The 25,717-nt window shown below is 41.3% G+C and overlaps 1 protein-coding gene across 2 annotated transcripts; it reads left to right on the top strand.

Moving 5' to 3' along the window:
• The first annotated feature begins 1,020 nt into the window (after positions 1-1,020).
• tbl1x (transducin beta like 1 X-linked) lies at positions 1,021-25,681 on the top strand. 2 transcript variants are annotated; one of them, XM_085766152.1, is made up of 16 exons: positions 1,825-2,036; positions 12,358-12,490; positions 17,019-17,124; positions 17,662-17,807; positions 18,108-18,327; positions 19,420-19,552; positions 19,718-19,859; positions 19,946-20,009; positions 20,152-20,249; positions 20,804-20,864; positions 21,039-21,160; positions 21,265-21,339; positions 21,440-21,567; positions 22,945-23,110; positions 23,227-23,328; positions 23,475-25,681. In XM_085766152.1, the coding sequence occupies exons 3-16, from the start codon at positions 17,067-17,069 to the stop codon at positions 23,499-23,501; spliced, it is 1,542 nt and encodes a 513-aa protein (XP_085622278.1). In that variant the 5' UTR covers positions 1,825-2,036; positions 12,358-12,490; positions 17,019-17,066; the 3' UTR covers positions 23,502-25,681. The 2 variants fall into 2 exon arrangements, with proteins under 2 accessions (XP_085622277.1, XP_085622278.1); XM_085766151.1 differs by lacking the exon at positions 12,358-12,490 and having other exon boundaries at positions 1,021-2,036.
• Positions 25,682-25,717: the final 36 nt, after the last annotated feature.

Here is a 25,717-nt window from a genome sequence, read left to right as displayed (position 1 = left end):
AGTGTATACGAGGATAATAGAAAATGTACATTTCCCACTAATACAAAGAGTTCCAACATGCTCTACACTTCTGTATGAAGCAATACAGTTATGTCCTACTTGCTATCAGCACACTTTAGTTATGCAGTGACCTATACAGATATAACGACCAGAAGGATTATGTCATGGCTGTGACCACGGATACAAGTGAAAGAGAGGGTTTAAAACCTTTTAACTTTGTATTTCCCCTAAGCAATTAATCCCTGTTATAATTGAGTCATATCTGACATACCTTGTTTAGCTATAGGCCTGCTCATTTTAGGCCTCAAAGACCTCATCATATCTGCAAATGTTTCTTATCTTCTCTGGGACACTGGGGAGATAGCGGTATTGTTTCAGTCCTGTATTTATTGCTTGTTACAGGATGCATTGATAATCGTAGAATGTATTTATTTATTTAGTTTTATTGTTTCAGTTTGTCATTTACGACTTCTAAGTTGATAATCAGGGTTTTACAAACACATGTAGGCTATACGAAGTAAAAATTAGGCTACTATGAAATCCATATACAAATTGAATAGTAACCAGTCAGAGAAACCAGAAAAATGGGTTATGTTTTCCTAACATTTGTGAGGGGAAAAATAGGAATATATGAATGAATAATTGAATAATAGAAAAATATTCTGAGATCAGTAGCCTCCAATTTTACACCAGTAGGCCTAGGCCTACAAGAAGAGCCTTACAAAACCACAATCCCTAGGCCTACATTGGTTTTACCCTAACCCTAATCCAGGCAACTAAAAGCATGAAGTTCACGTTGCACCAGAAACAGGGGATAGTAGTTGTGGCTTTCAGCAAATAATATAGTAATATGTAGTGCGCTCACTTTGCCGTGTGTACGGTAACCAAAGGAATGTGTCACACCAGTGTAGAGCCGTAATGATGTCAACTTGTTATTTACTTTCCAAATCTGAATGACTGAGCAAGGCGAAAGGAGAATTAATCAACCGCTGTGTGACCGGGCAGGCGAAAAAGAGCGGAGTGTGGGGGAGGGGAGGAGAAGCTTCATGGGGCCAGATAGACAACATGCAAGACTGTAGCCTGCGAGACTCAGCTCCCTGCTCATACTAGGCTTACAACAACAAAAAAAACCTAAGTAATATTACATTTTAAGACGTTTTATATATATATATAATCGAGAGTGCGCTCTAAGTTAAATTACAACACTACTGTGAGTCAAAACTGAGTCAGGATTGTCTCCATTTTAGATGGCTACATAATGTACAGTAGCTCAGTGGTAAGGGCAAACACAGCCTTTGAAACAAGTCTTTGGACGACGAGCATACGTTTATCTCTTTATGTAACATGTAGCCACTCTGAGTGTAAAGATAAAGCTACACTTTACAGTGCCACATTTTTTTTTTTTTTTTTTTAGCACTTAACCTACTTAGCTGGGGGCAAATCGACACATAAGAGGCAGAAATGTTTTCGCGAATTGATTCATAAATCTAGCTACTTTGTTGTGTTTTCATGTTTTCAATATTCAGGTTTAAGGTCAGCCTTCACCTCCCCAGCGCCCCCACCACCACCTCCTCCTCCTCCTTCCCTCCCCCTCCTCCTTCTCTCTCTCTTTCCTATTCTCTGTCTACGTCTCTCTCCCGCTGCCGATCAGCGCCTGCTTGTTGCCGTCTCTTTACGTCCCTGTTCTCAGTGGACGGTGAAACTCCACAGAGTTAAGCCCTTACAGCCGCCACTGAAACTCGGCTTGTTGTTTTTTTTTTTTTTTCCTCCTCCTTTCCCACTCCCCCCTCCTCCACCACCACCACCACCACCCTCCGCAACTTTACCGCCAGTTGTCAGTGTTGTCTGGGGCGATTACGCTTCGTTATAGCACGAATAAGCCGACAGTGAGTCACAGCAGCAGCGGTCGGAACTTGAAATATGACGATAAGCAAAATGGGAGGAAAGTCGCTGCTGGCTCACTGAAGTTGGAGGTTCTCCTTGTGGAAGAGGAAGAGGTGGCGGCGGACACCACGAGTTCACTCTCACAATAAAAGGTAAGCCAGTTCCACACACACACATAGAGAGACACACACACTCTCTCTCTTCGCTCTCACACACACATACACATAAAGAAATAGAAAAAAAAGTCGAGTTGCGCGTGTTTGGCTGCACTGCATTCACGCTGCGACTGTGTTTGTGTGTGGGTTTTTTATAATGACTTTCAGAAATTGGTGATTATGGCGTTGATTAGGAGGTTGTTGCCGGCAGAGCTTAGTCACCCATTGACTCACACGTGTGTTGAAATTCTTGCTTGTGTGTCTTTCTTTTTCGCTACAACCTACTTTTCTCACGCCATGTGTTTTATTTTTTTTATTTTTTGTTAAAACCTTGGTTAGCTCAGCTGTGGACTACTTAACAAAAATACAATACGGTTTTTTTTTTCTTTTTGTACAAGGGGTTAGGTTGTCCCAGTTTGGCGAATCTGCCCTTTTATAGCACAAAAGAAAACCTCCCTCCAAATCAAGTTGCACCAGTGCAGTTTCAGTCATTTTGGTGAAGCTGAAATATGAATGATACACATAGCCTATGTATTTATATTTCCTTGCAGACTTAAAGCGCATGAGTGGGGGAGGGGAAAGACATTCAGCTGTACTAGACATTGCCACCTTTAGTCAAGGGACAGTTCATGTTACTGTATAACTACACTGTTAAGCTGTTTCCTGAGCATGTCAGCTGTAGGCTAAGTGTCTGAAAGCACAAGAGAGGCATCAACATATCAAAAGTAACCTGTGAAATGTGAAGCCCTGGGACACTCTGATTGCACCTTTAAGTGTTATTATTATTTTCAAGTGTTGTGTGTGTGTGTGTGTGTGTGTGTGTGTGTGTGTGATGTCCACACAACACACTAAACAGTTTACTTTTGTCACAAAGAGGTAAAGAAATGTTGTGTGACCTTATTTCCCACTTAGTATCTGTAGCTGTTCTCTGTAGGTCATGGAATAATGGGATGCAGCATGTACAAACACAGTTAAGACGTCTCGCCTGGCCTCTGAGCATCAAAGTGTTCATTATCTCTGCAAGACATGACAAGGATTTAGATGAAAATAACACCCCCCCCCCCTCAAAAAAAACAACAAAAAAACACACTGCTGTTTGAATGCTTTCTTAATCTGATTCTACCTCGGTGGCCCAAATAATGAATGCTAAAAGTGATGTCCCCGTTTTCTTGTTGACCTAGTGGCTGCTGCTGGATGTTGTTTGTACACAACATCAGTCAGTCTTGTTTGGCTACAGAAATCACATGGAGCCTTTATAACAAAGAGTCTGCATTGGAGAGAAGGTACTGGCTGGACTTGATTTGACATTTTGGTGTCTTACCACCTTTGTGTCTGTTGTATTCAATTGGATATCTGTTAATGTTATGGTGCTTTATTCAGTTTTCATTTAAGGTTCCTCAATATTTATGCAATTGATTTTCACTTGGAAAAAAATAAGTAAAAATCATGTTCTTTCTCTATTTTTGTTCCATTTTAACGATTAGGGTTGGAGTTAACGCTAACCCTATTGCAATTTTGATTGTATTGCAATTAATTATGCATCCCTAGTTTCATTGTTAAACATGAATCCAGGTTTATTGTCTTGATGACCTTACTATAAAACTGTGCCACAAACAATCAGACTATTTTTTATATATATACGATTCTTACATCTATGGTATCCAATCCAAAATGCTCGCTCACATTTCTTTTTTCATTTGGCGTCATGAATAATTGTTCAGCACAGCTTGCTAGTTTACTCCATTTTGTGTTAATGAAGACATGAACTAGTTTACAGAAACCACAAGGGCTGCCCCAAATACCATGTTTAGGGCTGCAAGAGCTTCACTGAGAACTGCAGTTTTTTCAGACACTTGACTTTTCAGGTGCTGTTCCAACACGTCACCCACTGTATATAGTGATGTGGAGAACTGAAAGGGTCGTCACAAGTGTCAGTGATGGTAATATGAGATGAGATCTGTGACACACAGAACTATCACTCGGATTAAATAGGCTATGTCTTTTTCTGACAATAATTAATTATAATAATTCTTGTTTATGCATCATAAATAATGGTCATTTTTAACTTCTAGCATGCAGATATTGATTTGGACGGCAATTACCGATCATGGAAATCATTGAAGCATTGAAACTTTGAGCTTCAGGTCAGCCCCAGAGACCACATGGTGTTTAGTGGATAAGAGCCCCCTAGAGTACGCGAAATTACATGTTTCCATACATCAGTTAAGCATTTGGTCGCCTCTTTTTTTTTTTTTTACAGTTTAGTAAGTTGACATTTGGGTTAAAATTAGTTGAGCTTGAATTTGGTGGATTAACGGCATGAAACGTAGTTACGGTACATGGCTGTTTGTTATACGCAGTTGAGTGTTTTGTTTGATGTGATGTATGAAATGGAACACAGTGGATTGTATCTATAAATATGTACGCATGTGTGATTTGCTTATATGTGCAAAGATAGACCTGTAACACTGAGACAGTGACTGCAGATGTAATGCCTAGCCTTAGCAGCATGATGACCTGTTTTGTCACCAGAGGTGAGGGCTGGCAGTGAAGTCTAATTGCAGTCGTTACAAAAACAGGTTTAGTGCTGCCTGTTAAAAGAACTCTGAGTTTCATTATGCCTTAATTGCAAGTTTCTCATAACATAAGTGTTTCCAATTATTACTGTTATTGCGAGTAGCAGAAATGTTCTCTATTCGTCATAGACTTTGAATCGTTCCCTCTTAACTCTTCTTCAGGGCTTCAATTGTCTTTCTTTTGATTTGGTGCTCCAGTAGATGGGCAAAGATGGATTGAATCCACAGAGGACATCAATGAATAATGTTGTTGGCCCACGGGTTATTGTCTGCCTGCCTCTTGTTTAGTGACAGGATATGAGCCACGATATAAGAACCACGCTGTCTGTGATGTCAGCGCTGTACGTGGTTTCAGGTCTAGTAAAAAAAATGGGCTGGCCTGTAATATAGGAAGTATCATCATTCATCTGCTGGCTTCTAGTCACTCCTCGATTTGCCCTAAATTGATTCTTGATAAATCATTTGAATGCGACTGCTGTGGATTCAGTGAAGAGCAGACGGCAAACAGCAGCGGAAAATCTAAAGTACATTGTGTGTTCAAAACAGAAATGCATCCTCCTGCTCATAAGTAGGGCAAGGAAGTCCCTGAGAAAGCCCATGTCAGCCTTGTGGTGCAGCAGAGCTTTGTAACGGGCTGCCCAAATATTTCTGTAGCAGTATTTATTTATGATAGGCCATGGGGGGAGGTGAACCATTCTCTCCCTCCAAAAGAGACATGCAGTGTTCATGGGCTATCTGCCAGTTGGCAGACTAGTGGTTACTCTGAAATAACGCCCATACAAGTACTGGCTAGTTCAAGGCTATAGTTATTTATTTGGATTAGTTTTGGATTTAGGGGTGGCTCTGTTTAGTGCTGTGTGAACTTGTGTCTGTTGTGCCTCGACTGTCCTGTGTATTTAAATTAAAACAAGCGGGAGAAAACTACATGCCTTTAAGGGTGTGTTAAACTCCCAACTCTTTCTTGTGTCTAGCAGCTAATCAGTTTCTGTTCCTGAACCCACTGTAGAGAAAGATTCATGTTCTTTCTTTATATTTAAAAGAATATGTTCATTTGCTTTTAGTGAACTGTGATTTGGCTGTGTCAGGGAAGGCTCAGTCAACAGACACTTCTTTTTGTTGTTTTCAAGGACAGTGTGTTTGTAGGCAGTGTCATATCTTAATACTGACAAAAAAGGAAAAGTTAAAATAGACAACAAGTTGAGTTACTATCATTCTAGTGTGCCTCTGAAGTGGGTCTATCATTTTTAACTACATTTTCAGAAGAAAGGTGTTGGGGCCACAATTATACTGGTGGATGACTGTTCAGGAAGTTGTGCAAGCACATGCATGCCAGAGTGAGAAACTTTTTTTTTTCTGACTAAAAGGAATTATTGTGTTTCCACTCTCTTTTCACCCCCCTGCTGATTGAGCCATATAAGATTATTTTGTGTGTGTGTGTAAACGTGAAGAAATGTATGTACTCGATAACATGAGGTTGAACTGCTTCGCCCTAATCCAAATTTGTATTGGAGCCATAAAAACCATGGAGACCACATCTTGAACTGTTATGGCTTTGTACCTCATGGTTTGACAAAGACTTCTTCACTGTCTGAAAAAATGGGTGGGGCTAGACAATAACTTAGTTTATTTTATTTTAATATTTTTGATTTAGCGTCCCCATGTTGCATGTAAAGCTATCATGGTTCAACAAAAGTCAGTCAGAAGGTTTTCTTAGCAACTTAATCTTCATCTCCCTCCCGCTGATAAAAGCGCACATGACTTAACTGAGCTTTAAGCTCTGTGATCGGATGTTTATCACTGATGGACATACTGAGAGTTGTAGCTGATTTCCCATCATATTGCACCACGTTCTCATCATGTACACAGGCTTGTACCTTTGACTTCTTATCAAAGAACTAGATAATTTATAATGCGGTTATTCATCTTTTTCTTGCCTGTACAAGCCATGGAAGTGCTTCAACTAGAGCTGCACAATATGTCATTTCAACATTAATACTGAGATGCACACATGTGCAACCGTCACATTGCAGGGTGTGTGATGTCTTGCTGTAGTTTTTATTCCTCTTGATCCAAAAAAGAAAACTCGCAAGATCCTCATCTCCTGCGCCTAATGAACAAGAAAAGCTCATCTTTCATTACATGATTTTGTCAGATTTAAGGGTTCTCCGGGTTTGATCAGCTCCCAGTGTGCTCTGGTGAAAGGCGCACTTCATTAATTTATCAAACAACCAAAGCAGGCCTCAATAGCGAACTAGCACCACCTGAAAATGAGCGCTGTTTTGGTTTTCTGATTAACTGATCAAGTGCACCAGAGCACATAACTGATCACAGTACATGCATAGTCTGTGTTGCACTAGCCTGTAAACATGCATGCGACTGTCACAGATAATGTCTCAGAGATGATGACATTGGTGTTATCAGCGGCACCTCATCCTGGGGTTGGTTAAAAGTTAAAAAGCCACTGTCACGGGGCCCTGCCAGGTCTCTAATGTGAGAAACGCCTAATACATGCAACACACAACTTGCATAATCCAGATCCGTTTGTATTTATACCTTGTCAGCGTTTAGATAAGTCTGTTGGTTTAGTTAGAGTTTTACTATCCTCAGCCATGCCACCATTTCTGCTTTTCTTCCAACATGCAGATTAAGCGTGGATATTATAAATGGTAGCACAGCTGCAACATGGTGTGTTTGTAAAGTTTATTAAAGAACACTTTGTTTTTCCCAAACACCTCTCCAACTGAGTTCTCCAGTCCAAGTTGCTCTCTGGAGGGGTGGAACCAAATGCGATGATGATGAATGTTAATTGGATATGTGTACACGAGCACCACCACTATTTGCATTTCTTGTCTTCACCCCTTCAAGCATCATTGCATGTTAACTAAATGAGCATTTAATGGCAGTCCCATACTGGCGCATGGAAGTCAGTAATATCGTTATTAAAAGGAAGGCAAACATTGCACTGATTAATTTTTTTTTTATTGCGGTGTCATGTTCTGAATGTACTTGTGAGTTATCTGTCTAGAGCCTTGGCCAGGCAGCCGGTGATAGGGAGTGTGTGTTTTCAGGAAAACCATGAATTGTGGCTTTGAGCGCACTGCTCCGGAAACGAAACAACCATCTGTAGAATGCCAGTGAAAGTTTCAAGTGTGCTGCTGCATAGTTTGTAATTTCCTTTTCCTTGTAGTTTGTAACTTGAACATCATACCACAGACTGATCTGACCAGTTGTGGACATGAATGCACAGAGAAATTGAGTACACACATAATTCATTGAAATTGCATTTGAGGTATAATCTTTCTTTATCAGTGCTGTACAAAAGGCCAGTTATATTATGGGGAATAATAATTCCATCCTGGATCCTAAAAAATAAACAAATAAACTACATTGTTGGTCCGGTCATGTGTCTGCATTAAGAGAGGCCAGTAATGGACCAGGGAAGAAATGAACGCACTTAAATTAAAGACATGATATTGGTATCTCATGATTGATTTAGTAACTACATGTATTGTGATGATCTAAATACACAAGTAGATTTATAACATCTCCAGATACATTGGATGAATGTGAACCCAGAGTTCTGTTGAGTTACAATAAGAAATTGGAAACATTTCCAAACTTCTCAATCCGTGTGGAATCGATTGCCCAGCGGGATGTAGCTGTGCCGTTTAGAGGACACATACACACACTGTGTAGGGGAATCTTTGTTTTGAGGTGTTAATGTTGCACTGTGTAAATGCTAGATAAAGAATAAGTCAAAGCATGGCTTAAAATAAAGATCAGCATTTCAGCTCACTTGTCTGCTTTGTTTGTTTGACCCTGGTGTCAGATGGAAGGAAAGCTCAAGGAGAGTGGGGGGTATTCAGGGTGGCATGAGCAGCTGTTGACAGAGAAGCAAGATCTTCTGGTCACCATAGCAACACTTGTATTGCGCACACTGGTTTGTCGCTGTGTTTACAGCTTATTTGTGCAATCCTCATCTTGCTGGAAAAAAAGAGAATTGCCTGGCAGAGGCCTTTATGTCGACTTTACAATCTCCTAAACACTTAGTTCTCCTCTTCTATTGAATGAGTATAGAAATATACATTAACTCTACTAAATGAAAATGGACAAAATGATACAATGCTTTCTTCCTTCAGTAAAATGCTGGTTACGTAAAAGCATGTTAAGACATATTGTACGTTCCTCTAAAGATGTAATAGTTTCAGTTCCTGTCAGTGGTGGAGACAATGGACCTTGCTACAGTGTGTCAACACAGCAGAGATGTTCTGTTCACTATTCTGTCGGCTGTTTTTGATCAAATGAACAGATAAATTTGGTCTCAATTTCAGATAGAATACACAGGAACTTGTGGCTTTTTATCATATTATGCAACATCAAGATACAAAGTATGCACTGGCCTAGATTAGAAATGATCTCATTTTGCAAACTTGTCTTTTGTTGTACAGTGAATTCTATTATGTGAAAAACAGAGCAATTAAACCAGAGCAGTAAACTATCTTGTGCAAATTTCTCTCTATACATGTGGTGATACAATTGCAAGGTCAGAGGATTGAAGGCGTTATTTGTTTCTAAGCACAAAGTAACAAATGACATGTAGAACATGTGTTTTTTCGCTTTATTTCCTTTATTCCCACAATTCCTGTGGGTGGCAATTCACTTGGCTCCCACCCCCACAGAGGTATGTGCACGTGCCTGTCCCACGGCGACTGGTTTCTTTGTGTGTGTACTTGCGTGCACAAATGAAACCAGGTTATTTAGAGAAACCAGATTAAAGGGATAGTTCAACATTTTGGCAAATACACCCATTGCCATAATCCCTATAGTCCTAAGAGTAGGTTCGTTTACTAATTGTCGGTGCAAGCTATTTTTAGATAGACGGAGCAGAGAAGTGAGCTGCTCAGCTACCGCTACGGAGGCTAATGGAATTTCTTGGTTTCCCTCATCACACTCTTGTGGACAAGTTGTGACCTGCACGTTCACCACACTATAAGATAATAACGTAACGTTACGAGACAGAGTTGTTTTCAAGGCAAATGCAGAGCTGGTGTCGTGCTGAAAAGAGACTGCTTGCCGAAAAACTTTTCCTCTCCGCCGATTTAAAAATAGCTTGCAACGACAATTAAAGATAACGAACCTACTCCTAAGACTAGAGATTATGGCAATGGGCAAATTTGCCAAAAGGTTGAACTATCTCTTTAAGGCAGGAAATCACAAAAAGTGTTGACTTGCAATTACCTTACTGTAAAATCTGTGTGTGTTACAAGTAGCTGGTCAACAATTAGATCTAAAAGAGAATTGTTTTTCAGCAGCGACGTTGTTGTCCAAGCGTCTGTGAGGATGCAGCACCGACCCTCGTGCGAGTCACGATAGCCTCATATGAAATGACCTTAGAATCATTATCATAGGATTATTCATGTTTGTCTTTTGTGTTTACATTTACAGCTTTTGCCATAATGCCCATTTACAACCTGCACTATGTTTTTTTTTTTCTAACACACTTAAGAGGCAACATGTAACAAGCATTTGCAATTTACTCCATCCAGTATTTGACTTTACTAACTCCAAGTAGCTTGCCACAGCCTGTGGAGAGCACTACCTATGCTGTAATTACTAACAGAGGATCTTAGCTATGGACACAAGTGCAGGCAGCTAAGTGCTAATGCTATGGTACAATGGTCAATGGTACAAGGTCAATCTTAGCCTTTCTTGGGGAGATGTTTGCTGTGGCTAATCCCCATCATTTTTGTGTGTGTGTGTTCATCAGAAGCCGCGGTTCTCAGTAACTGACGCTGCAGCCCACACTGTACATTTACGGCCATATTGCCATATTCACCCTTTCACCATCAGTTTTACAAAGATGTCTTCTGAAAAACGAGTGGGTTCTGTGGGGTTTGATGCACTGGTTGATGACTCAAAGTAATGCTGTATGCCGTGCTCACATAGTGTGCCAGTGAAAATGAACTTTCGTTAGTAGCTGGTAATTTCGGGGAATCCTAGTATTTAGATGGTAAATGTTGGTGGCAAGATGTGACCGATTCCAGTATCATTTGAATATGTCCTAAACTGCATGGGCAGAATGAAATGGAAAAAAAAATCAATGGCATCATATTAGCAGAAAGTGTGATGAGATGATTTTAGTGTGGATGGTTATTACATGCGTTTCATTTTCACTGGAAGAATTTTTTTAAAAGACAATGTTATTTTTGTTGGGATGTATGCCAAACAAGCATGTTCTCCCATGTCTGAATATGATTTGTAGGCGGGGGTGTCTTTGTAAAACCGCAATGCTTCTGCTGCAATTTGAATATTGTACATGGCCAAAACTGCAGGGATCTGCATTAGTGAGGGCATGTTGCTACAGGTACGGGATGTAATGCTGTTCAGCTGGAATAATAAATCCATCAGCTTTAAGGCCTATTAGATACTGTTACGCTGTACAGCAGGTAATAATTCTGTCACGAGGAAGCAGCTGTGTAAAATGTCTTAGTTACACATATTTAACATTCAGTTGTAACTTTGGCTTTGGATTGAATAATTATAGATAGGTGAACGCTACGGTTCAATCATCAATACTTTTGTCTCTCTTAGCATTTCTAGCATCTATTCTTTGACATTGTCTATATCCTCATTAATAAAACTGGTTTAGATCTTTTTTATGTATGTAATGTATTGTCCACATCAGTAGGGGAAGAAGCCCAGGGGTTCTCGTCTTTGAACAATGCGAGACTGCTGATCCTCTTTTGTTTCTTCTGAGAATACTAAATGACACCAATGGGCAAGTGGGAGTTGTCATTTTTATTTGATTCTAATGGGTTCAGCATGAGGGTGGATCTTAGGTCCTGACGCCCCCGATTAGAAGCCATCATGATGAATCCTTTCAGTGATCCTCGTTGTCTGTCACCATCCCCCATTCACTCCCCCGAGGAGAAAATATAATTGATGGTGGCGCCTTGTGAATGTGCAATTCTCTCTTGAAAAAAGAAAGACACACCTAATACACTCATTCGCAAAAATATGTCAAGGCACATATCAAAGATTTGGCTCGTTCTAGTTGTGTGTGTGTGTGTGTGTGCGCGTGTTTGAGGAATCGAAGCTCATAGTTTGGACATGTTTGCAGTATCAGTGGTTGCGGTTGCACTAACGTGTTACCCTGATGACCTCTTTTGATTGTTAATTGCTGGAAGAAACATTAGGTTAGGCCCAGTGGTCCCCAGGGGTGGCCACTAGCCACGTACTTATACGTAGGACCAACAACACCACGCAGGTTTTCATCTGGACTGATCACCTCAGCAGATCGTTTCTTGTACGAGTTCTTTTCGCCACCGCTTAAAGGAGTGTTGCTCAGTAGGTGGAGTGTTTGGTTGAAATGAAAACCTGCGCGCCGTTGTTTCTCTTGGCACACTCTTGGCCACCCCGGGTAAACATTTAAAGTGTTGCCACCCATAGGAAGCGTGGGAGAAGTGTTTCCCCCCAGAGACGGAGGGGCTATACCATCCCCCCACCGTGCGTCGACCTACATTGGCCGCCGCTAAATGACTCATTGAGAGAGAGGCGAGGAATAACGCTCAAATGGTTGTTGTGATTACCTGTGTGGGGATCATTATTTATCACCCTGCTCCCATTCCACCATCCCCTCTCTCAGATTCCCCTCCCCCACTCTCTCTCTCTCTCTCCCTCTCTCTCTCTCTCTCTCTCTCTCTCTCTCTCTCTCTCTCACTCACTCCCCTCCCCCCCTGAAGACTGCAGCCCAACCAGAAGCTTCAAAGGCGGGTTTTACTCAGCAGAGCAGTTCAAGAGAAAATGGCTGCTGTTTCCAGGTCTTGTTTGCACATCTGTCAGGAGGTGACTGTTCAGGAGAAAATGGGGTCCCTGGTATGCTGTTTTTTTTTGTGTGTGTGTGTTTTTTTTAACATCATTCTTTTCAAACCTGCATGTGTAGGAGATGGCTGGTTATGCAGATCTCATTACTCCATTACTTATAAATTTAAATGTTTATGTTCGAAAGGCATTTTATTTGATGTTTTGGTGTTTAATGGATGATTTCACATGGCAAGACTATTTCAGAGCACGACGCGTGAAATTATTAGCAGTGGCATGTTTGTTTTACCCACAGTAGCGGAAATTGTAACATTTTTTTTCTATCCATGCGTGGGTGTCACACACACAAATACATAAAGAGGAAGTCAGCGTTTTGTTGTAAAAATCTATTATAAGTTAGATTCAACCTGCTTGAATCTGCAGCTTCCCTCCTCTTTGTATATTGGCTGCAATGCAAAAGCAGGTCTCTGAACTGGTTCACAGTGAATAGAAATTCAGGTTCCCAGCATGTTCCCTCCTCTTACACTCACCCTTAAATGGATCCTAAATAGTTAAACCACAGCAGCAATTTCCCATTCTTTTAACTTTGAATGATCTCAAAGTTGAGTAATCTGCAGAATGTACACACGTGTTGGTTGGATTCAATGTCGATGTTCGATAAACAAACACCATGTGCTACTTACTATATTTGAAGAACTTTAACATGTACACTCCAATGTTCTCATCAGATATGACTGTGGTGAATACAAAAACCACAGTCATAAAACATCTTACAGCTAACAGTAGCTCTTTACTTGACAATTTCGTAGAAACTACAAAAAAGGACTTTCTGTGTCAGTCCTTACTTCAGTTCTCTGAATTGTTTTGAGTAATTCGCAAAGCCGCTTAGCACTAACATTAGCACTACAACACAGGAGAAGATTCCGAATTACAAAGCACAGAGAGACGTAAAAGAACTGCTGACATTCGACTTCACATTGCTTTGGAAAACCTTAAACAACTCTGAATTACTCAAAATAGACAGACTCAGTCGCAAGATTATTGTTGTGGAGTTTGTGAGGGATGCAGTAACATCCCCTACCAACCAAAACAAACCAATCAGAGTGGAAATGAATGTTTGGCAATGCCGTGCTCCCTGGCAACCGAGAAAATCCAACTTTGCATTTCTGACAACTTGGAGATATACCAGCCACCCATAAGACGATCTGTTCACCAAACAATCAATGTGTTCTGACTCGACATCATAAGACAATTCATACTTTGCTATTTGCTACATTCACTCATCTGCATTAGTATTGGATATTTTGTCACCAACCCCTAGAAAGTTCATGTGTACTCGTATCATAGCTCTTTCACTTTGGTTTTAATGTTTGTTTGTTTTTAACATTTACAAAGCTTTGGGGTTCAGGTATCTTTCCTGTAAATGGTACAGCACAGACTCTGGTTATGGAAATATTATGGTTGAAGTCCATTCATCTGTGTTCTTGAATATTTGCAGATTCATGATGTTGAGGTTTGTCAAAGCATACTTATGGAAAGTGTTTGAACCTAAATTAAAAGCACACATTGTCCGTCGTCTTGTACACTGGAATCATTCAGCCGTGGTGCTGTTGCATGCTGTGTACTCAGTGCTTACAGCCCCAACACAAAAAGCCAAGTACGTGCTTTGGGTTGAGTGAAGCACGAGTTGCTAGATAGTGCATTGTCAGACATGCATGAGACGGATTTACGAAAAAAGCAGCTACAACGTTTCAGGTGTCAACAGACAGTTACATTATAAAGGCTCTCATTATTCTTCAGCTTTGACCACATCCTTAGGCCACGGTGCACTTAGGTGACTCGGTAAGCTGGCGGTGTTGTTTACATTGTCAGCACTTGTCGCAAGATTGCAGTAAGCGGATGAAAGTTAACCGTAATGAGCCTTTTCACCACAGTGTGTGGTGGTGTGGAGTGGTTTTCATCATCTATCATTGGGGCTCCAAGCCCCGGCCCATCCATTGCTTATCTTTTCTGCAGCCATCTGATTGCAGTAGGTAATCTTTAAATGGAGCATGTTGGTTGTACCCTGGAAAGTCGCCGCGAGCTAAAACTACACAGACTGATAATATTTGGTAAGAGATGCTTCAGACATTTGTTACACAACTGAAACTCAGTCTTAGAGACATTTTAAAGAGACATTTAAAGCAACAGGAAACTACAAATTGAGAAACTACAAATGTTGACACCTTTGTTGTGACAGCATTTTTGTTGAAAGTGGGTGTCGCCAGTGTGTGGTTGGCAGGTCATTTGTTTAATTTGCTCATTGAGAAGAATGGTAACTCAATGCTGGCAGAAAGGATCTTTCAAAATAAAACATCAGAGGAGAACAAAGAGGGGAAGAAAACAGCTGTATTTGTATCCAGTGTGAAATGTGGCCACAACTGGAGAAAAAGCAAACTGGGCCGGTGCAGAACATGGCAAAACGGCTAAGTTGTTGGAATTTTGTCGAGCTCAGCAATGTGAGTTGTAGGTCAGCAATGTAAGTACCTCAATGTGGTTAATCTGTGCTGTGCTATGCTTTTTTTTGTATGAGCAGCCCTGTAAGCAAGTGTTATTTTTTTTCTTTTTCCCTTCTTCAGAGGAATCATGTCTTCAGATGTTGACTCTGCTCAACTACACGAGTTAAGTGGATAAACCGTAGCCCTAGCAAAGGTTGGCGTGTTGTGCGGCTTGCTGGACGGCACGCATTGTTTGGTCAAAGGAGGCTGGGATGCCCAGGGAGTTGGTGAGGGTGGCATCATGCGCCCATCTGTTAGAGGGATTATTGCTCCTGCCTTGCACTGAAGGGACCTGTGAGCCCCTCCAGACTGCCTGTTAATTACGTTTCCAGTTGTTCAGTATGTAGCTGTAGTCGCCTTGGGTGCAGTGGCTGCCTGGCTTTGATGTGGCTATCCCTTCCTAGTCCCATAAGTAAGCTAATTAGTGGAAGAGAGACATGGTGACAGTGGTCAAAGCAGGTCGACCAGCTTGGTTTTGTTTTAGGAAGATGGCAGCAAAGAGCCTGTTTCCCTTGTTAGTTGATGTTTATGATAAAGAGAATGTATGAAATGTTGAGTTGACACTAATATTTGTGTCTTTGCGTGTGCTATTTTTGAGATTCTTTCCCCTTTTTCTGCAGTTGTTGAAGTTTTTTTTTTTTTTTTTTTACTACATGTGTAACTTAATAGCTCCTCTTTCCTGTTGGAGAATATAAGTGTGTCATCATAGTGGACACACTGGTTGCAGACTAGGTTGTTATAATTCCAGGCCTTAGTTTGTCCGCTGTGGTACAATAAAGGTAGACTCTTTCTGAAAGAATATACCAAGGTGAAAGTGAATAATTCATGTTGAGTAACATGTTCAACCCCTCTGGCTGTATGCCCACTGGTAATTGGGACAACACCATTCTCTATTTTGCTCGGTCGCTCTTGTTGCTATGCTACCAAAGGGAAACTTGAGTGGGCCTGGACAGTGTTAGGAATGAAGGTTGGGCAGCTATGCAGTCTTCATACCTGACACCATCCCCCTCTTTTATATCTCTTTTTATTCTCAGCAAAATGTCTGTCCCTTTATCTCCCAGTGGGAGAGCAGGAAATAGTTGTATGCCTTTTGTTTTAACAGTCATTATCAGGTTGCAGGCTTTGCCTTTTCCTTACTTTAAGTCTTGCTTATCATATTTACCTCACTTTTTTGCGTTTGTTTACATTCTGGTTGTGAATATACTGTATAAATAATCTCATTCCAACTCCATTTACCGTGCTCTTTTGAAAGTGTATGCCTGAGTCACTGGAAAATGATGAACTCTACAGTATTCTTGCAGTGTTCATCAGCCCGAGGACAAAAACATGATGGAATTCACAATGTAATTGCATTTTTGTTTTACTCGGCTCCCGTCAGTTATGAGACAGTCTCAATTGATATGTTAACAGAAGCTCTATTAAACACCCCTATTTGTTGAAAATAACTCAGAAGGGAAGGTCAGGCTGCCTGCTATGAATAATTAGCCCCTTGGTCTCTTCTGTAATTCACTAGATGGGTAGTAGACTGGCATTTAATATCCTTACTGCTTTATCAGGGCTTTTTCCATCTAGATGGTTGGCCGGGTCACTAATGGGAAGCACCATTCAGTTCTCAGTGGAAGCCAAATGGATATAGACACTCCCATTAGGCCAGAGAAGAGAGGCTGGAAATACTTAGATCCAGTACTATTCATGGATTCACAGGTTAAGTGACCCAGCTATTGACATTGTCAAAGTAGGGAGTCATGCAGCAATGGGCAAGACAAGAGTGATCATGTACTAAGAGAGGCTGGAGGTCAGGGCTGTCCTGTCTGTCTGTCTGTCTGTGTGTGTGAGTTTATGTGTCTATTAAAATATACCAGCACATGACTGTGTCACTAAACAAAGCCGCGGCACACATTTTGTGCTGTGTGGAGAACTTGTATCTATATTTATGGGAACGTGATGAAGATATCTTTTGTAAGAGCAGCTTAGAAATATGTCACATGCAAGAGTGCAGACCTAAGTGTTAATTTTAAACTCCCATCTCTGATTATTTTTTACAGGAGTGAGCCCAGCCTTCCAGCATACCTCCTCCCTTTCATTGGGCTAAGATGAGTATTACTAGCGACGAAGTGAACTTCTTGGTCTACAGATACCTCCAAGAATCAGGTTTGTCTCACTCAAGTCTGTTCAACACAATCCCCACTGTTGCAGAGTTTTGTCTCAAACCCATGTTGTCGTACATAAACAGTTTCAAAATGCAAAACAAACACATAACATGCTATTTTCCTGTTATTCACGCTCACGCAAAATATTTTTTTCTTTCGCCGATACTGCATCCAAATGAACTGGCCCTTCACTCTCTGTAATGTGGGTGCCATTCTTCTGAGATGCCAGCATGTTATTCACTGCCCAATCAATTATCCAAATTCTAGCTGCTCAATTTTATTACTGTTTACTGAGACCACTGGTGGAGCCATTTGGCAGAAAATACGCTTCTAGCTGCTCAGAGGTCAACACTGATATTGGCATGCCTTATAACGCTCTCAAATGTCATAGTTGCCACGCTATTCTTTTTTGTATTCAATTACTGTTGGTTTTGTTTGGATCGGACAAGACTTTTCTTTGAATGTTTGTGTTGTGTTTGTAGACATCTTGTGCTTGGCACTCTCCCACTAATGAATATGAATGGTGTTTTGTTTTCAGGTTTCTCTCACTCAGCATTCACCTTTGGCATTGAAAGCCACATCAGCCAGTCCAACATCAATGGAACACTAGTGCCCCCTGCAGCCCTCATCTCCATCCTGCAGAAAGGGCTTCAGTATGTGGAGGCAGAAATCAGCATCAATGAGGTGAGGGCAGAGACATGCTTTTTTTTTTTTTTTTTCAAGCTGCCATAGATGTTTTCGGTTGCTAATGATTCAAAGACAGACTTTAATCTCTATGACAACACACCGGTTTAACTGCAAATGCTTCTCACATTGTTGCACATCCTTACTCTGGGAAAAAAAAGAGAAAACACTGAAGAATGTTTGTGGAGGACCACCAATTAGAAAACACATTTCACCCCTAATTGATCATTATCGAGAAACACCACTCCAGACAAGCCGCTAATTAAAAACCCCACCGCCTCATGATGTGTTATTTTGCAGGACGGCACGGTCTTCGACGGTCGGCCGATCGAGTCGCTGTCGCTCATCGACGCCGTGATGCCAGATGTGGTGCAAACGCGGCAGCAGGCCTTCCGCGACAAGTTAGCCCAGCAGCAAGCGGCCGGCGGCATGGCAGCTTCCACCTCCGGACACCAGTCTAATGCACCAAAGAATGGAGAAGCCACTGTCAACGGGGAGGAGAACGGCACTCACAACATGAGTAAGTTCGGTCCATATATGGACGTCTCAGCTACTGCAAATTGACATGATGCATATGAAGCAATTATGTGACTGAACAGTAAACAAGAGGGGAAGAGAGGCGTTATCAGTAATTCAGTCTGCTGTTGTGAAAGCTCACAAGTACAAAAAAGTATGTGTTGCATGGACGATTTTAGACTTGTAATTAATTGGCAAGGAGTTTTTATTTTGAGTAAACTATAGTTAATGTATATTGTTGGCATTTACATGGAATTATAGTGTATAGTGATTATTTTTTTCTCATAAGAATTTGAAACTAATGAAGACAAGCGTAACAATAGTGGCAAAGGTTGGAGCAAATGCATAAGAAAGGATATAACAAACACGAAAAACAAAGGTGTTAGAAAAATGTTGACTGTTAATCCTAACCTTCTCAGTTATGACAGGCAATTTCACATTGAGTAATTCATTTCATTATACAATATCATTAATTATGTCATAACACATATCACTCTATATGTGTTTTTTTTTTTAACTGCAGGAACATAAATAGCTATATGGCTTTCACAGGACGTCAGTTTTTTAGTGTCTTCTGTGAGTGAAACCAGAGAGGTGTAGATCAGGTGCAGCAACAGGCAGGAAGGAGAGGAGTGTATGTTTGTGTCGGCGTATCCCCCACGGAATTTAATTCTAAGGTGTCAATGGCAACAGGAAGAGTTAGGTGTGAGTAAGGTTCCACCATCAGGGTAGAAATGAAGTGAAAAGCTCATCAAGCTTTCCCCTTTTTGTCCTTTGCATCCATCACTGCGGTTGGGTTTCTTATTATAATGCGATGATTGTGCTCATGCAAAGTGGGTCAGTGTTTCAGACTTAGGTAAATAAAAATAGCACTGTCATATACCAACAAAAAACTTACTTCATTCTTCCCTGTTTTTTTTTTAAAGATTAGTCTGTTCCTCCATGAACAGTGGGTAACAGTTAATTTATCAGCAGTTTAATTAAACTACTTCTAAGGTTGCTTAAGTGTTGGCATGCGTGTGTTTGCATGCATGTGTTGATGCATATTTAATTATGTGTGTATCTGTTCATTTGTGTGCGCACCAACCCTTCTCAGATAACCACAGTGAGCCCATGGAGATGGATATAGACGTTGCGATACCAGCCAGCAAAGCCACGGTGCTGCGGGGCCACGAGTCTGAAGTGTTCATCTGTGCCTGGAACCCCGTCAGCGATCTGCTGGCCTCAGGGTGAGTGTTGTCAGTGCCGAAACAGATCGCTGGATGAGTCATAACGTTATTGTATGCACACTTTTGGCTTTTATTTTGAAAGACAAATGGCTTCATAAGAACCCCTGGCTGACAGCTCATATTAAACAAACTTGTCTTTCCCCGTTGCGTTGGTATTCTGCTCAGCTCGGGGGACTCCACCGCCAGGATCTGGAACCTCAACGAGAACAATAACTCCAACTCCACCCAGCTGGTGCTGCGCCACTGTATCCGAGAAGGTGGCCAGGATGTCCCCAGCAACAAAGACGTCACCTCACTGGACTGGAATGTAGGTCCCCAATCGTCCATCCGTACTTTTACCATGTGCAGCTGAGGACAGCGAAGTAACAGCTTTGATATCTTTCCATCCAACAGAGCGACGGGACTCTACTGGCAACTGGCTCGTATGATGGATTTGCCAGGATATGGACAAAGGATGGTAAGTCCTCCATCATCCAAGTACAGTATCGTTTCCCCGGTCATTAGGTTTATGTCACTGTTATTGTGAATAATGCAACCTCTGTGACACTTTTTTGAACGATCTTTTTCTAAAAGAAATGGATATGCCTCTTATCCTCTAGGAAATCTGGCGAGCACCTTGGGGCAGCACAAAGGACCCATATTTGCACTCAAGTGGAACAAAAAGGGGAACTCTATTCTCAGTGCTGGTGTAGATAAGGTAATTCATAAAGCTCCCCAAGCTTGGATTTGTGTCCTTCAGTAATAACAATATTGTCATGTTTTTTATTTGTTAGTCCTAGGGCTTGGAATGAGCTGCTTTGGGATCGGTAGCATATCATTTCACTGCTATCCATAAAGTACAATGCATACTAAACATCCAACAGTAAATGGTCCTAACAGTATATTCTTCAGAGACTCACAAAGGGAAGACTCCTGTATATCATAGCATGATCAGGTTAAACACAAATGTATCTGTATGTTAAATAAAATGCTATGAATTGCAGATAGGGTCATGTTGTGGGCCATTCTTTAAAATTAAAACTTGCAAAGAGAAAGGGAAAAAAAGATTTCACCTATGCACACACCAAGGCCAATAAGTACGACCTTTGTCTTTGTTTCCTTTACCTGACCTACCCATTGGATGGGATGATGGGTGTTAATTTCAAGCCCTGGAGCACATTTTAATGAACCCTTTTAATATGTCGCATTATTTGTAATGGTGCATTTGAATTGTCACATTTGTGGTTTGAAATGCTCAATTTCATTTTCCAGACGACAATCATTTGGGACGCGCACACAGGAGAAGCCAAGCAGCAGTTCCCTTTCCACTCAGGTAAAGCCAATTCAAGATGCATCCAGAATAGTAAAAGCTTATTATAGTAGGTGATGAGTGTGATGGAAAAAAATGTTTTCAGGTGAGATGTGGTCACACTGTGGCCTCATAACCCCCCCCCCTCCCCCTAACACTTTAATGAGTGTGGACCTTTGCATTCAAATATTCCCTCAGCCCCAGCTCTGGATGTTGACTGGCAGAACAACACCACCTTTGCCTCCTGCAGCACGGACATGTGCATTCACGTATGTCGCCTCGGCAGCGACCGGCCCCTCAAGACCTTCCAAGGCCACACGGTAAACAGCTTTTTTTTTTTCCGCACCGCTCCTCTGACCTCATCTCCCTTCCATAACACGCGAATTCCCTCGGCGGCCACGCTGACAACATTTGTGTTTTGCAGAATGAAGTTAATGCCATTAAGTGGGATCCATCTGGGATGCTGCTCGCCTCCTGTTCAGACGACATGACGTTAAAGGTGAGACTTGTCCTCTGCTCCTGAAAGGTGAAACACAACAATCCTAGGTGGCGGATTGCATTCACTTATATTTGGCTCTTGTTGTTTCCTTCACATGTAGATCTGGAGTATGAAGCAGGAGTCCTGTGTTCACGACCTCCAGGCTCACAGTAAAGAGATCTACACCATCAAGTGGAGCCCGACAGGCCCCGGCACAAACAACCCCAACTCCAACATAATGCTCGCCAGGTGGGAAATCACTTACACATAGCTCACGCTCAGCACCGTACGGGGCAAGACACACACATCGCTCACCTTTTGAGAGAAAAGTCAAGGTTCATGCACTCATGAAATCGCATATATGCGGTTGAGCTTTTGTCTATATGTATTTGGGAAGGGGATACTCACAGCCTGGCACTCAGAACAAACCATGTTCCGGGCAAATCCCAGCGCTAGTAAATGTCAGTGGCCCACAGCCTTACACCCTGACCCAGATGTGCACGCATGTTTAAATGTTCTAGTTCAAATACCACAGGAATTTACAGCCCTTACCAGGGTTGTGCGATCTTAACCATAGGGCGATCGTCACCCTGTGAAATAGCAGATAGCCAACATGATTGGTAAGGAGGCATTATGTTGCCGCATGAGCAACAAGAACATCCTGTTTTACTCACCTGTGTTATCTCTCTTTCATGGAGATGACACCTAAGACATTACAATACATTTCAAGGCCATGTTCAAACTAAATTGTCATCGCAAATAACACAGCTCTCTCACTGACTGTGAAACCAAACTAAATGACATGTTTTATTTTTTAACTGTCACTGATATCACGCCGAAGCACCTACACCAAACAAAGCTACACCGTATTATGTGGTTATATATGTGAAACTACGTCAGGGCAAATAAATTTGATATTAATTCAATAATATAAATAGAAATTTACATTATGGGGGAATAAGGTCAGATATCGTCTTGACATTTACAAAGACATAAGGCGACAGTTCTGATCATCCATCAGCACAACCCACTATAATGTACCTGCCTGTAGTTCAGAATGTAAATAAAACTGACTTTATTACAACAGCTTGGATGGAACTTCATAATCTTAAGTAAATGCCATTTCAAAAACATTTTAATTGACTTTTTGTTCCCGGCACACTGTCATAGAGTTCACTTTAACTACCCATCACCCAGTTCTGAGTTCTGTTTGTTCATACCTCGGTGATGAGCCATGGCTTCTGTGTTAAGAAGACGTGTTAATTGAAATCATCCTGTTTGCATCACCATTAATTTCCGACAGTGTCTCAGGTGCTATTCTCTACGAAAAGGTTCACACTTTTTTTTTATCTTTACAGTGTCAAAGTGTGATCCTTATTTGTAGTTTTATTTCTCTTCGATTCCTGGTCTTTTTGGTTTCATGCACTGCATCATAAATCAGTTGTAATAATGAAACAGGCTGTTTAAAAGCATCCACAGCCACTACACAGACTTTCTTTTTTTTGGTCATTTTTTATGGCCCCAGTGAAACTTTGCTTTCAAGTTACAAAAACATGATTACACATCCTTGGCACCGGCCACATCTCATTTATGCACTCTGTTTCTCCCCTGCGCATACACACACAGTGCCTCTTTCGACTCGACAGTGCGACTGTGGGATGTGGAGCGAGGCGTTTGTATTCACACACTGACCAAACACCAGGAGCCTGTCTACAGCGTGGCCTTCAGCCCCGACGGCAAACACCTGGCCAGCGGCTCCTTCGATAAGTGCGTCCACATTTGGAACACCACGGTAAGTCAGGCAGGGATTTATACTGTCACTAATAGCACGGGAGAGAAGATTGATGGTGACCACAGAATCATTTGTTAATGGAGACGGTAATTTATGTGTTTGTCCTGTTGTTGTAGACTGGAGCCTTGGTGCACAGCTACAGGGGAACTGGCGGTATATTCGAGGTTTGCTGGAACAGCACCGGGGACAAAGTCGGTGCCAGTGCATCAGACGGCTCGGTAAGCCACAGCTATTATAATTCTCAACAAGATCAGCTGCTGCAGTTTGGTGCTAGAAAATACAGTGTGCATGCAAGTAAACACCAAGGCAAAAAGAGATGTGTTGTTTGAAATGTATTAATGCAAACATATGCTCTCCCTTCCAGGTATGTGTTCTTGATCTCCGAAAATAGCTGACTGGAGACTGATGAATCCTGAAATGTGGAACAAATTGCCTTCTTCTGACATCAGCAAACATACTCTCATTGCTCAAGAAGAGGTTAAGGTGGACTGAGATAAAACCCTCACAGGAGTAAAAACCAGATGACCGCAGCAGCTTCTGAGGAGCCGACACCAACTGGATTCAGTGTACCTAACAGTCCTGATGACGTGTGTTTTTACGATACACCTGTTTGAGACAATGGAAGCGGGTTAAAAGATCCCACAAGACCAGACTGAATCCAACTCCCTGGGTGCATCAGCGTTTTTTTTTTTTTAAAAAAGGTTTCTAATGAGGAAGTGCTGCGATCCCTCCGGGCCACTGGTCCAGCTGTTAACGGGTTGGAAGGGTTGGAAACACAAAGATGCGTTTTTTTTTTACAGAAAGAGAGAAGTGTTAATGAGACACGTGTTTGGCTGCGAAAGGCAACAAATTACGAAAGACAGGTTGTGGTTTTAGAATTCCTTTGTGCAAATGTTGCTTCATGTCAACAACGAACAAACTGGTGACATGATAAAAGTAACATCAATACTGAAGCACTGGTATTGTCTGTCGACAGGGTGCTCAACTTCTCCTCAGTGGAGAATAGTTTGTTTCAAGAGTACTTCTTGCTTTGTTTTTTTGTCTATTTTCCACAACAACAAAAAAAATTGAATGTGCCGCTACAAGGTAGTTCTTAGCTCACGTTTAACATCAGGTCAACAAAAGGAAAAACCTGCCAAGAAATAGTCTCCTAAAATGACCTGCTCAATTCACTCGAGATTAGAAAACGTCATTTTGTGGACAAGATGTGAAAAGTGTGGTTTACAAAGAGAATTTTCTCCCTTTTTTGGATGTAAATTTAAAGAATGTAAAGATATGTAAATTAGATTAATACACAGACTTATATACTGTGTATATATGTTTATATACAGTACTCTTTATTGCCATCCTGTAGGGGCTCATTAATGGCTAAAGCTGTCACATCTTTGCTGATAATGCGTGACCAGACCTTTTTTTTTTAAAATGAAGTGCATGTCTCATCAGCTTCTTTTTAACACAGTTGTTCTCAACTCGACCAATCATATCCAGTGTATCAAGTTTTTTTTCTTTTCTTTTTTTTAATCCTCCAGTGAGTCACACATGGCACGGGGACTCGCTCTCCTCTAATAATCACTGAAGGCCATGGAAGGAAATGTGCATTTCATTACTCACATTCAGGGAATCATCAGGTCAACAATGTGGGGAGTGAGCAGTCATCATAGTCTCCTGATTGGTGTGCTGGTTTTTTTTTTTTTTTTAAACGAAAGTGTCGCACATGGAACGAAAAGTCCGAAAAAAAAGATCCAACAACAAAAAACCCTACCTGTGAGACCTGCTTACAGCTTGATTAGCATTAGCATGGTTTCTCTTTGGCACTTTCCTCTGATCAATCTACTGAAAATGCAGAGCACATTTTGACCAGAAGATGGAGGTCAAGCAAAAGTCAAAAAATGAAAGAAAAAAAAAAAGAGAAGCTATGATTGGTCTTGTTCAGTTCTACCAAATGCTGCCCACTGATCAGATTAGGTCAGTTTTAAAATGCCTGTGGCTGAGCTTCAGTAGTGTGCAGTAAGTCTGCCTCTCTATTCTGCGTACTGGGATCTAATGTACAAGACGGTATCTACAAACTAACATGCCATCACTGTGATTTGCCTTTTTTTTTTTGTTTTTTTTTTGTTTTTCTGGTCCCTTTTCTTTTCAGTCAAATTCAGCTGGAGCAACGTGAAGTGCACTTTTTTTTTTTTTTTGTAACAGCGGGGAGGGGCGGAGGGGGGTGGGGGGGTCAGCAAATGTTCAGATTTTTTGCTGAAAGTAAAGGGCCAATTTGTTTTTATTTTTTTGTCTTTTTTTTCTCCTCCTCACTCTCTTTTTATTTTGAAGTCACAATTGGATGTTAATGGGTGGTTCATTGTTTTTCATTTGCTGAGAGCCATTATTGTCTGTGTCAGACTGAGAATTGGGCTGTGGGTTGGTGGCCATTGTTGGCGTGCTGAGGAGCCCAGTATGGAATTAAGTGCTGTGACAGCTACTGTCTCTCACACCCTGGTCCAGGGTGCATTCACCTGTTTCCAAGACAAAACTTTGAAGTCATTCAGTGTCTCAAATAAATCACTCTATTTTGATATCAGAAAACTACAGAGCATGTGTCTTCAATATTCTAACTCATGA

This window comes from Trachurus japonicus, chromosome 21 (genome assembly GCF_045865225.1).
Source record: "Trachurus japonicus isolate A0001 chromosome 21, Traja_1.0".
Lineage (NCBI taxonomy): Eukaryota > Metazoa > Chordata > Actinopteri > Carangiformes > Carangidae > Trachurus > Trachurus japonicus.
Note: the sequence above shows the minus strand (reverse complement) of the source record. Positions and strands in the feature narration are given on the sequence as shown.

Bases quoted from the DNA above. Each gene is read 5' to 3' on its own strand.
- tbl1x (XM_085766151.1), top strand. From the start codon at position 17,067: ATGAGTATTACTAGCGACGAAGTGAACTTCTTGGTCTACAGATACCTC. The intron at 20,010-20,151 runs GTAAGTCCTCCA...CTTATCCTCTAG, and splicing joins CAGGATATGGACAAAGGATG to GAAATCTGGCGAGCACCTTG. The intron at 21,568-22,944 runs GTGGGAAATCAC...ATACACACACAG, and splicing joins TCCAACATAATGCTCGCCAG to TGCCTCTTTCGACTCGACAG.